At 37.8% G+C, this 12,149-nt stretch overlaps 2 protein-coding genes across 2 annotated transcripts; both read left to right on the forward strand.

The window, feature by feature from the left end:
* The first annotated feature begins 3,154 nt into the window (after positions 1–3,154).
* Positions 3,155–4,138, forward strand: LOC121321242 (olfactory receptor 52D1-like). Its single transcript, XM_041260142.1, has one exon. The coding sequence runs from the start codon at positions 3,158–3,160 to the stop codon at positions 4,136–4,138; it is 981 nt and encodes a 326-aa protein (XP_041116076.1). The 5' UTR covers positions 3,155–3,157.
* A 3,221-nt stretch (positions 4,139–7,359) lies between these two features.
* On the forward strand, positions 7,360–8,346 carry LOC121321243 (olfactory receptor 52K2-like). Its single transcript, XM_041260143.1, has one exon. The coding sequence runs from the start codon at positions 7,360–7,362 to the stop codon at positions 8,344–8,346; it is 987 nt and encodes a 328-aa protein (XP_041116077.1).
* The last annotated feature ends 3,803 nt before the right edge of the window (positions 8,347–12,149 follow it).

Consider the following 12,149-nt stretch of genomic DNA (forward strand, 5'->3'; position numbering starts at 1 on the left):
TATCTGAGCAGCTGAGATATATTTCTTAAAAGGCTTCTAGGCCCTATGATACAGAGCACGTTTTATTAACACAAATGGTAAACCTGATGAAAACCAACAAATTTGAATTGAATCTCTAATATCCATCCAGAAATGCTGCATTACAGTCAAACTTTAGAAATAGTTTATGAGGTGTGTTTAATTCTGTATGGTGCTACCTGCATGATCTTTTGTAAGTAACTGGTTTGAAGCAAAAAAAAAAAAACATTTGCTGTGTACTTTCTGTTTTTTTTTTCTTTTATTATTGTGGATGACAAGAAGCTGCTAAAAGTAATTGAGGTTTAAAGGATTATTAATCTCAGAGGACAATTATACATTAAATCACTTCATACAGTTTACTGCTGGCTACTTGAAAAAAATCCACAACATGTTTAAAGTGATGAGTTAGCCGTGGGTTTTGCTGAAGATGTAGCAGTTATGCTTTGCAATAAGGTTCAATGGCAGGGGACCTAGTATACTAGCTACAGCTAATGAGCTGTTGCTCTACAGTCACAGCAGAGTTGATTAACCACAAGCTCTAAGTTCCACCTGCTGGACACTCACACACTGCCCTGATGGATTGCTAGTGTCCACAGCTGGACCAATTACCTGAAGTTGTTCTTCTACTATTCAGATGCGTACATTTATTCCCTATCACACAAAGTCTCCTAAAGGAAGAAAAAGCCAGCATGGAATTAGATGATAAGGACTTTTTTTTCTTGCTTTTGTATGTACTGTAATAAAACATTGTCGCAGACGCTGTCGTCTCGTCTGTGAGTGAAACAGAAATCGAGGAGACCAGATGGGATTCAAAACTTGGCATTTTTATTAATAGAACTAAATAAAATAACAGTAAATCCCTGTTTGGAGCGGGGTTCATGCTTAAAATAATAAAATGACAAAATCCCTCTCTCTTGGGGTTCATGCTTAAAATAATAAAATGACAAAATCCCTCTCTCTTTCTGTCATTGTCTCAAACTCCATCACTCACTGTTATCTTCTTTCTTCTACCCACTCTCACTTTCTCTGTTGTTCCTGCTCTCTCTCTCTCTCTCTCTCTCTCTCTCTCTCTCTCTCTCTCTCTCTCTCTCTCTCTCTCTCTTCCGTCTTTACTGCACACTCCAGACTTTCTTCGGGGAGTGTGCACAACCACACACTCTCAAGTCTCCGTAACCTTCCCCTGCTTGCGGATTGACCCCCCCCCCGCCACTTATAGCTTCGGGGGAGAGTTCCGTGCACCATACGCACACACACATGCACACACACTAACTACCCTAATGTCAATGGTGTGCCCCTTTCCTGTACAATACATGCAACACGAAACACATGAAAACACAGATTCCAGAGGGGTGCCATTGCCTGGGTGCTTACATAGCACCCCCCCCCCCCCCCCCTCCCCCTCCCTCCACCTTAATCCCTCGTCTTCAAAGTCTTGAAAATAGCATTGTGGTGCACCTGGTGTTCCCCCTTGTGTGGGTCTCCTGTCAGCCACAGGGGAAAGATGGCCACAGCCCAGTGGTGCAGAGGCCTTAGGCATAGGTCTATCAGGAACAGGTGAACCAGGATGTGGCAGGAGGGAACCGTCAGTGGCCTCCGGGTCATTGTACATTGGATCCATTAGCACTGGACTCCATCTCTCAGGGCCAGTCCAGACCACTGTGACCACAGCCTTCAGGTGGCAGTGGAGTGCCTAGCTACTTCATCCCAGGGAGTCCTCTGCTGGTCCTCCAGCCACTATATCATGATTGCAGGTCCAAGTCATCTTCCTGGTGCCTCCTCCATTCAACTGTGAACACAGACTGCGGGGGGCAGTGAAGTGCCAAGCTACTTCCTTCTAAGGGCGCTTCTGCTGGTCCTGCAGCAAACATATCACAGACGCAGGTCCGGGTCATCTTCCTGGTGCCTCCTCCATTCGACTCTTCACTGGTACCACCACGCAGCATCTCCCCTCCTCCCCTCTTCACCATGCGGCCTCTCTCTCCTCCTTCCTGCTGCAGTGCGTGCAGCCCTCAGTGTCTATAGTTTGACTTGCATTTTGTTCAGTTTTGTGTAAGTGATTTGAGAGCCAGGCACTCCATTTGAGATGTGCTGCCAGCCGAGGTTTAAGTATAGGAGAAGAGAGTGAGTTTAGACTAGAAGAAATATTGCTGCAAGTGCTGCATTGGTGGTGTTAGGAAAGGGATCCACAACCAACATAGGTGTGGGTTAGTGCACACTTTGACTTGTTACAATAGCAGATGTTCAATTAAAAATAAAAAAACATAAATAGCAGAACTCCCAAAATCTTTCTAAATTAACTGAATCACGGATATTTGACAGTGAGCTGTTACAGACCCATGCAGGATTTAAATTTGTCTTTATACATGATATATTGCAAATGTTGAATTCACTTCAACAGGAGGTGAGACTCATTACACTGGAGCGACAACTGTACAAGACGAAGGGCCCACAAGAAGCATTGCATTGACCCTTGTGCTCCCACAGTGTAAAATATAGTATGACTTGGCTGCTTTTGCTCAGCGTGTGGAAAGTGTCCATTGCCTCAACAGCGCAAGGTTTGGAGTGTTATTTGTTGAAACAGGTACAAAGAAAAAAAGGTAGAGTATTTTAAACATTGTGATCTCATAACACGTAGTTAAGGGTTATATTAAGCAATGGGCATCTGAACTCCAATTAAGAAGCAGAATGAATCAACAGAAAGCCACACCTCTGGGGAATAGGAAAGAGATTTAAAGGCAATTATTGTCAGGAGTCGGCTAACAGTGATGTCAAACTGAAGAAAGAAGAAGGGATTCCTTTTTACATAGTGTAAGTATTATTATTAATATTATTTGTGTTAGTTGCTGAAACAAAAATGCACATACAATAATATACATTGATTGGAACGTGTAAGCTGTTTATGTAATGTGGGCAATAAATATAAAACATGTAATAAAATGTAATTTAAATATAATAAATGAAAACAGCTACTGGTTCACACATGATACTGACTATTATAGCCATGGGGCAGCATATTGTGTGTATATATATATATATCTATATATATTATATATATATATATATATATATATATATATTTTGTTTTGTTTTGTTTTACAGGTATCTGGTAATGTTTAAAGCCAACAGCACTGGAATCACAATGCAAGAAAAACCAGTAGGAAACCATTCTTATACTGACTTCATTTTTACTGGATTTCCAGGATTTTCTGAATACAAGCCTTATCTTTTCATCCCTTTCTTTCTCATGTTTCTAGTGGCTGTAGTTGGAAACTCTGTAATCATTTTTGTAATCAAAACACAAACAAGTTTACATTCCCCTATGTACTTTTTAATCTTTGCCATAGCAATTGTGGATCTAAGTTTACCAATGACATTTGTACCAAATATGTTACTTAACCTTGTATTGAACCTAAATGGGATTTCTCTGGATGGTTGTCTTGTACAAATGTTTCTTATCCATTTCATAAGCTCCTTTGAATCAACCATACTTCTGGTGATGGCTTTGGATCGTTATGTTGCCATATGTAACCCATTGCGCTATAATGATTACATGAATAGTTCTACTTTCTATAAGCTATCTATTGCATTCCTGATAAGAAGTGGATTATTAATTTCTGTCATTGTCATCCTTGCTAGTACTCTTTCATTCTGTTTTTCAAATGTTATTGAACATTTCTATTGTGAACACATGGCACTAGTTGGTTTGGCTTGTGGGGAAACAACGAAGAACAGCATAATGGGACTAGTGACCATTTTCTGTATACCAGGTGTTGACCTTTTGTGCATCTGCTATTCATATATTAACATTTTCTTTGAAGTGCTTAAATCTGCATCAGGAAAAGCACGTCAAAAAGCAGTCCATACCTGCGGCACTCATTTGATTGTCATTTTTGTGTCATATCTCTTAGCTATGTGTTCCTATCTTGCATATAGAATCAGGAACTCCATGGCCCCCGACGTTCATATTCTAATAAGTCTATTATACATCCTTTTTCCATGTTGTTTCAATCCAATTATTTATGGTGTCAGGACAAAAGAGATAAGGGAACACATTTTGAAAATGGTTAAGGGAAAGAAAATAGACCCAGAAAACATTAAGGTAGCAAGTATAACAAGGTAATACATTAAAGGAAAAGGGACACTATTATTGTTTTAACCAAAGTGTATAAGACCCATAACCTGGTTTCTGGTATGTGTGAGTCACCCTGAGCAAGAAATTGAACGTGCAAATACTGTGCTGGAGCTCCTTCATGTGAGTACAAGTGAAGCAAGTGTACCTATTGCCACCTCCCACCCACAGACAGGTGCAGGCTCTGCACAGCGCAGACTGCAGACTGAATCACTCCTTAATCTGAAATGAAAGAGATGCACAAATGCTTGAACGTGTATAACCTGTGTAGTGTCACTGGTGGTCAGTACTACAATACCTAGTCTGAAGATTGGCTTAAACAGTGTGTGCCAACAAAGAGTGCTTACTTCTTAAAGACATTGATTACATTTGGTAATTGTTGTTTCTGCCCCCCAAAAACCGCACCACCAAAAAAAAAAAAAAAAAAACCTGTGTCTTGAGATCAATTTCATCATAAACTGATACTACAGTAGAAACACAATAATATAACATTTAAAACCTAAAGACCTTTAAGTCTTTTTCTATTCTTTTTTTCTTAGGGCAGAAATTAGTTTTAGCTTCTCCAACTACAGTATATACCTTATAGTTTTGAAGAAAAAAACAACACTGCTGATGTTTAATCTTTGTCAATTCTTATAAAGTATCAGATTTTTAAACTGATTTATTAACAAATATATGTATGAAACAAATGTATGAAACCAATATCACAGTTTCTGTTCAGTATTTACAAAAACAGTAATGTAAATGTGCTGTGTTTCTCAATAAAGTGCAAATGACTTAATGAAGCCAGTGTAAAATGTTTGCATATTTGTAAAACTCTTCATTTCTATTATAACAAATCCCCAATATACTTCACAGAAAAATACACTAACATTAGTGGGCCACAAATCCAGTACTCAGTCTCTTTTTCTGAAATGTAAAGTAGCCTTTATCCCTTCTCTGTCCTTCTCAGACTCAAACTGAACACACTGCATCCCTCCTTCTGAAGCTGTATAAAAAAAATAAATAAATAAATAACTTTTATTTATAAAATGTTAAAGTGCGTTGATCCACAGGTCCATAGAGACCCTTCTGAGGGACATGGCAGATCAAGCATGCAGCTCGAGTCCACACATGTATGCAATATAAGCAACAGACCCGCTACAGTGCCCCAATCACAGAAACCTTCCACTGGGCAAGACACACCTGTTTCAATTTGAACATTGTGTTTCTGGGCTATTAAGACATAAGGAAACAGTGAAAACATGTTTTAGGCTAGCTGTGAACAATAACACAAAAAGTCATAAATTAAACAGACAATTCTATCCTTGATTAGCTTAGTGATGATAGTTAATACATGTGTGCTGTTGAAAAAGTCATTCATGAACATGCAGTATTTACACACTTTTTTTCAATGTATTTCTTTCACTTGTTGTTCACAGAAAAAGATAAATTGTCGATTACATGGCATCGTATTTTAGCACAAGAAATTGCCACTTCCAATTATGTAACTTCATTTAGACCAAGAGACACCCAGGTGGTCAATTAGATAACTAGCCCATTAGGACTGCTGCTAACCTGTACACACTGTACATCACACTCTGTTTGTACCCTGCATTATTCCAGCTGTTAGGAAACCTTTTAACCATTTGTAGTACACACCTCAATATTTTCAACTGAAATTAAATCATGTGATTTTTTTTTTTTTATTGTCATGATATGATAATGTATATGAAGCATAGATTGTGTGCATATAACTGCAATCTATTATATAAAAATGTCACTTCATAACACATTGCATTTCTCTACTAAGCCATTAAATGATGTTCTCTGTGTGTCTATAGTACTTTGCATCATTTTTTGTTGAGTTCATTCCCACATACTTTGTCTATTTCCATTTTAATTGTTATCAAGTAGAGGAGACCATATTTGAAATACCAGTCTATTGCTAGGAGTTACCATTAAAGGGTTAACTACGCTGCTTAAACCACTGTAATAAAGTAGGAGTAGAAAAATAACCAATAGAAGACTGATAGCAATTCTTTCGAGAATTTCCAAAAGTGCTATAAATATAGCCACCCTTAGGGTTTTTTAAGAGTGTGCCTTTCCGGATAATATTTTTGTAAGTACCATAGAGTGTAGTTGATTATGTAGAACTGGTAAAAGCCCTTTTCTTTAATTATCTTGTGAATTTTGAGGAGCTCAGATATAGTCAGTGTTCATACACTGTTGTGCAGGTGAACCAATGGCCCTGGGAAGTTAGTGTTTTCTTGTTTGCTGTGTAAGTGATTTGGTTGAGTAGTGCTTTGCTGCACAGAATTCTGCAGACAACCCAGTTAACTTTATGGAGAGCTATTTGACTAAAATGATGCCCTACAGTATGTGTTGACTGAATTGTATATGTGGATTATATATGCATATGTATATTTAATAGATTCACACACTAAACTTGGACTGCCTGATAATAATTCAAGTTTAGTGCTGATCAGTGTCAGGAAAAGCAGCCCTAAATGGTTTAACTTGTGTGTAAAATGTTGTTTAATGGTTTTATTTTGTTTGTTTAAACTTAGTTAAAATTCACTGCATTGATAACACTATGTAACACAATTTTTGTTCCTGGGTAGTAAGTGTTATTTCCTAATTGCTTATGCCTCAAAAGTATAGAAAATGGCTATTATTCCCCACAAACTTTGCTTTTGTGACCAGGACAGAAGAAGTGAGTAGTTTTTTGAGATTTACGATTCTACTGTATTTACTACTCACTTCTAAATCTTTTGTAGTCATTTTTGTATTACTTCAGTATAAATACATGTTAATTTGGATTCATATGTTGTTTTTTTTTCTGACTTTATGTGAATAAAAAGACACACATTTGCCCGTTTTCCCATTGGAAATAGTGATATTTTGAAATATCACTGTCCTGGTCACAAAAGCAAAGTTTGTGGGGAATAATAGCCATTTTCTATACTTTTGAGGCATAAGCAATTAGGAAATAACACTTACTACCCAGGAACAAAAAAAAAAAAAAAAATTGTTACACGGGTGTATAGATATAGTCTGTCAATGCATTATATTTTTTAGTCTCTTGAAGTACACTTACTGTACTTGTCTTTTTTTCAAAAAGTCCGTTTGGTTTACCAATAATAACCAGATCATGTTTGCTTTTACACATATGAATTACTTTTTCAATTTTCCCTTTCAAGGTAAAACTGAACAGTAAGCAGTCACCAGCCATGCGAGAGGAATCTGTAGGGCATAGTAATCTTTCACACACCACGTTTATTTTGATTGGATTTCCAGAACTCCACGAGTACAGACGTTTACTTTGCTTTCCCTTTTTCCTTATATATGTGGTTGTTTTGATAGGAAATACAGTTATCATCTATGTGATCAAAACAGCTGAGAGTCTCCACACTCCTATGTATTTATTAATTTCCTACATGGCAGTTATAGATATTATTGTACCAACATCTATTATTCCCAACCTGCTGCTTAGCCTGTTATTTGACTGGAACGGGATTTCTTTGGCCGGCTGCCTAACTCAGATGTTTTTTGTTCACTACATCTCTTCATTTGAATCAACTATCCTCTTAACAATGGCTTTGGATCGATATGTTGCTATTTGTAACCCACTGCGCTATACTGAAATCATGAACACATCTGTCTTTTTAAAAATTGCTCTTTTCTCAGTGATAAGAGGTGGGGCATGGATGTCTGCCCTGATTATTCTTGCTCATCCTCTCTCTTTCTGTGGATCAAATATAATCAATCAGTGTTACTGTGAGCATATGGCACTTGTTTCCTTGGCTTGTGGTAGTACCACTATAAATAACGTAACAGGGTTGTTAATGGCTTACACTATTGTTGGGTTTGATATTAGTTGTATACTTTTTTCTTACATTAGGATCATAACTGTGGTCATCAAAACCGCATCTGTAAAAGCACGTCAGAAAGCTTTTCATACCTGCAGCACCCACCTGATAGTTATGTTTTTCTTCTACCTGTCAGGCAGTGTATCATTTGTAACATACAGGGTCAGCAATACAATTCCTACAGATGTTCACACTCTGTTAAGTGTTATGTATTTAGTTGTCCCAGCAAGTGTAAATCCCATTATTTATGGAGTCCGAACCAAAGAAATCAGGCAAGCCATTGTGAAAATGTTTAGAAGAAAAAGAAGAATCCTTGTCTCCAGTAATGTTGCTACTGTAAAGACTTAAAGTTGTCTAAATTTACTGTCTTTTTTGCATTGTATGAACATATAACAATCTGAGGATGTAATGGTAAAATTAAAGTATAATAGTATTATTAGAAGCAATGAAGGAAAGCTAAATAAGAAAGTATAGTTTTTTTTTTCCTTGAATGCATTGTGTAGATTAATGTAAATACATAACAATAAAACAGTCAGAAACAGAAATGTGAAACACTGCATTTGCACTGTTAAAAAAGGCCAAAGATACTTCATGTTCCTGGAAATTCCAGGATTCACCACCTTTCCATGTCCTGGTATAAAAACTAGAATACCAGTCTGTTTCTTATACACAAACAGAGCACTCCTTTTCTCCTAGCACACAGTTTAGTGTATTTTAGAAAATGGCACTCTGTACTTGAGCAATAAAAACCCCTCTGGAGTTTAACCATTTCCCTGTATGTTATTTGTGTATGATGGGGGTAATGGCACTACTCCAGTTACAGTAAAATATAGAGGATTAATGTTGCTGGCTTAAGAATACAGGAACACAGTAAGCCTGCAATGTGGCACAGCAAGTGTTTGCTATACAAATTGAATTTTGACAAAGACATTAAATCACGCCAAAATACCCCACCCCCACCCCCATGAATTTACTCCAAGCCACCTCCCTCAGTTTAAAAAGCACTGCATCCCAGCAAAGTAGACTTGAATTTGTAAACTGACCGATGATAAATATGCTGTATATGATTAGTTGCCATGGTTTCTACACATTTTAAGGTGATCTAATTTAATATGATAAAGTTGAGTCGTTTTTATGTTCCCAATGTTTTAGATGTGACTACTTTACCTAGTATGCAGTTCCATGCATTTATATAAGTGCTTTCTGCCTCCCATTCTAAACTTAGTTTTACTCAGCTTCTGCCTCTGTGTATGTCCATTTGTTCAGCTCTGTTTGCCAACACTGTAGTGTCCCAACATCATATGAAGCTGTAGCAGTAGTCTGCGCCAAAACAATGTTGTAATATGTTTATATAAAGCTGTAAATTAAAAGAACTTTTAAGGAAACTTTTCTGTATCTTCTTTACAGAAGAATCTCAAATTTACACACCACACACTTACAAACTGTCAAACAAACACAACTTCAAACGGGAAACAGGGCTCCTGATTACTGTAAACACTATGATGATTTGAATAGTCATATAGAGTTGTTTTCCTGGCTGTTTTATTTTGTTTTTTATTTTCTTATTATTATTGCTCAGGTTAAAGCCATGGTACACATGCATTAGATAACTGGAAATAATTTAAAATTCACGTGGCAGGAGCCAGAACTATGAGAGGAAGGGAGTGTTTTTTGCAACTTAGGATTGGAGTGTTTTTTCCAACCTTGCGACTGAGTCTCAGTTAGTGACTGGGTTCGACCCTCAGGAGACGGAATGGCTCATACGAAGCCTTGACAAGGAAGAAAAGAGAATCTGAAAGAACACAAATAATTGTTAGTTATAGGACTCGAGCACTAAGAGTATGAGGGCCACGTCCCAGGAGGGTAAAGAAGGAATTAAGACAGAGTCTTCTTTCTTGAGGCAAGATATAGAGCATGAGCTGTGAAAGAATAATGTGGCTGGTGGTCCCCTCTGACCACACGAAGAACCTGCAGTTACTGGAACTCCAGGTCAGGGAAGTGAGACTCACTATCCCCCACAGGGGACTGACACAGAAGCATGCGGCATATGAAAGAAGTAAGGAGGAGGAGGGAGGAGGAGGGAAAAAGCAAAATGCAAAGAAATAGCTGAGCTGTTACTGGGTTTAAATAGGGAGTCAATGATGATAGGCAGATGAAATTAGTCAATAATGATAGGAAGGTGAAATTAGGAAGGGACAAAGCCCTGATTCATGCCTAAAGTTAACATGAATTGTAAATAAGTTTAAAAATGAGATTTGTGATTTTTATAAAAATATGTATGTTTGCAAATGACCTTAGAGGCCTACCACAGGCTGGACTGTTGCTTTTTTTGTGTGTGTGTGTGTGTGTGTGGATCCCTCAAGCTCTTGTAGGTTCGCTGTACTCAGTAATCTTCTATCTCGCCTTCACGTTGCTGTCTCCAGTTAGCAACATTGCTCTAAAGGGTCAGAATCTTTCCCCGTGCCTCTCGTCAGAGTATAAGGCTGGGGGTTGCCGCCAAATCAGACTAATTTCCTTGCGCTACATGCCTTGGTTTATTTATTGACCGGATAGGTGGCATATTTGTCAAGGTTACTTCAATATTTTATTAGGCTGAGGCCTGAATCAAATGAAAGTGTATGGCATTGTTATATACACGGTATCCCTTGAGGTAGATTCAATCAGAAAATGCAATACCACTTTGCGACCTGAATTATTTCTCTGTTTATGTTTATTAAATCAAACTTCAAAACATAAGAGGACACTCCCCAAACAAGTTACAAACCTTTTAGAAAATACTTGCAAAAGGGTTTTCATGAGAAAGCTATCTCACAAGTACAGTGGTCGCTCAACATGTTTAATTTTATATGTTCTCTTAAAAAGAGCAAAACAACCAAAAAGTTGAAAATCATACAAGTCGTTGCAAAAAACTATTTTTTGATGGGGAAAAGGAATAACACATTTCCCATCCAGGTGTCTTACATTTGTGGTAAATGGATAATATTATGTGTAGCATCTCTGCACTTGTTGAACTGATTACTCATGAAAGTATTTTGCATGTTTTTCAAGATGGGATGTTTATTCAGGGATACCACAATATTGAAAGAGGAAGAAGCGTTAGTGAGACAAAAATAAGATAAATGCTCTACCCTCAGCCATTCTGCATTCTGTAGCAATCTGAATGCATGTTGGATTATTAATTAACAGTGAACAGTTTTCATTTTAATTGTCTGTCGTGCAAACTTGAGTGGCATCTTCCAGCATTTATGATCTTTTCATACAGTAAACAATTAAAATTAAATATGTACATCGTAGGGGGCTCCTCAGTGGCAAATTCGGTAATGGCGCCCTGTAGCCTGGAGGTCGCCGGTTCGAGTCCAGTTCGCGCCTGCGGGCTTGCCTGTAAGGTGCCCAGAGCTGCGTTGTCCACCGACGCTGTAGCTCTAGGTTGGCTGCATGGCGGGCCTGCAGAGTGAAAAGAAACAGTCGGCTGACAGCACGCACTTCAGAGGACAGTGGGTGTTCATCTTCGCTTCTCCCGAGATAGCGGTCATATCGGTGAGCTGAGCCTAAAATACAATTGGACATTTCAAATTTGGAGAAAAATGGGGTAAAATCAATTGCACTACATAAAAAAAAATAATATTTAAAAAAATGTATGGACATCGTAGGAAAGGGATTTGCCTATTCTATATGAAGGAAGTCAAACTAGAAATATAAAAAAAAAACATCATGACAATGACATTTGTGGTGCATTATGAAATGCCTTATGCCTGGTAATGCCAGAGGCAATGTTTAACACAGCCCTAATAATTCTAAAATAGGAAAAAGTCATGGAGAGTAGATCAGATCCTACTGTGGCAAAAACTACAACCCCCTATGCTGTTAAGGGTTGTGTCTGCCCAAGCCAATTGTACCACAGCTATGTGGTCTTAATCTTTGTCTTTATTATATTAATTAATCATTATTAATTATATTAAAACATCATTATATTATTGACACGTATAGTGCCTTTCATTACATTCAAATCACTTATAATAGCCAGTACATGGATTAGTCAGTCATAGATACAGGCCAGGCTTTTGTAACAGTTTATAGATCTGCAAAGACTAAGTGCATACAAACTGATAACCCCCTCCCCCCCCACTGTAATACTTCTGAGACACCAGTAT

Source organism: Polyodon spathula, chromosome 9, assembly GCF_017654505.1.
Source record: "Polyodon spathula isolate WHYD16114869_AA chromosome 9, ASM1765450v1, whole genome shotgun sequence".
In the NCBI taxonomy this organism is placed as follows: Eukaryota; Metazoa; Chordata; class Actinopteri; order Acipenseriformes; family Polyodontidae; genus Polyodon; species Polyodon spathula.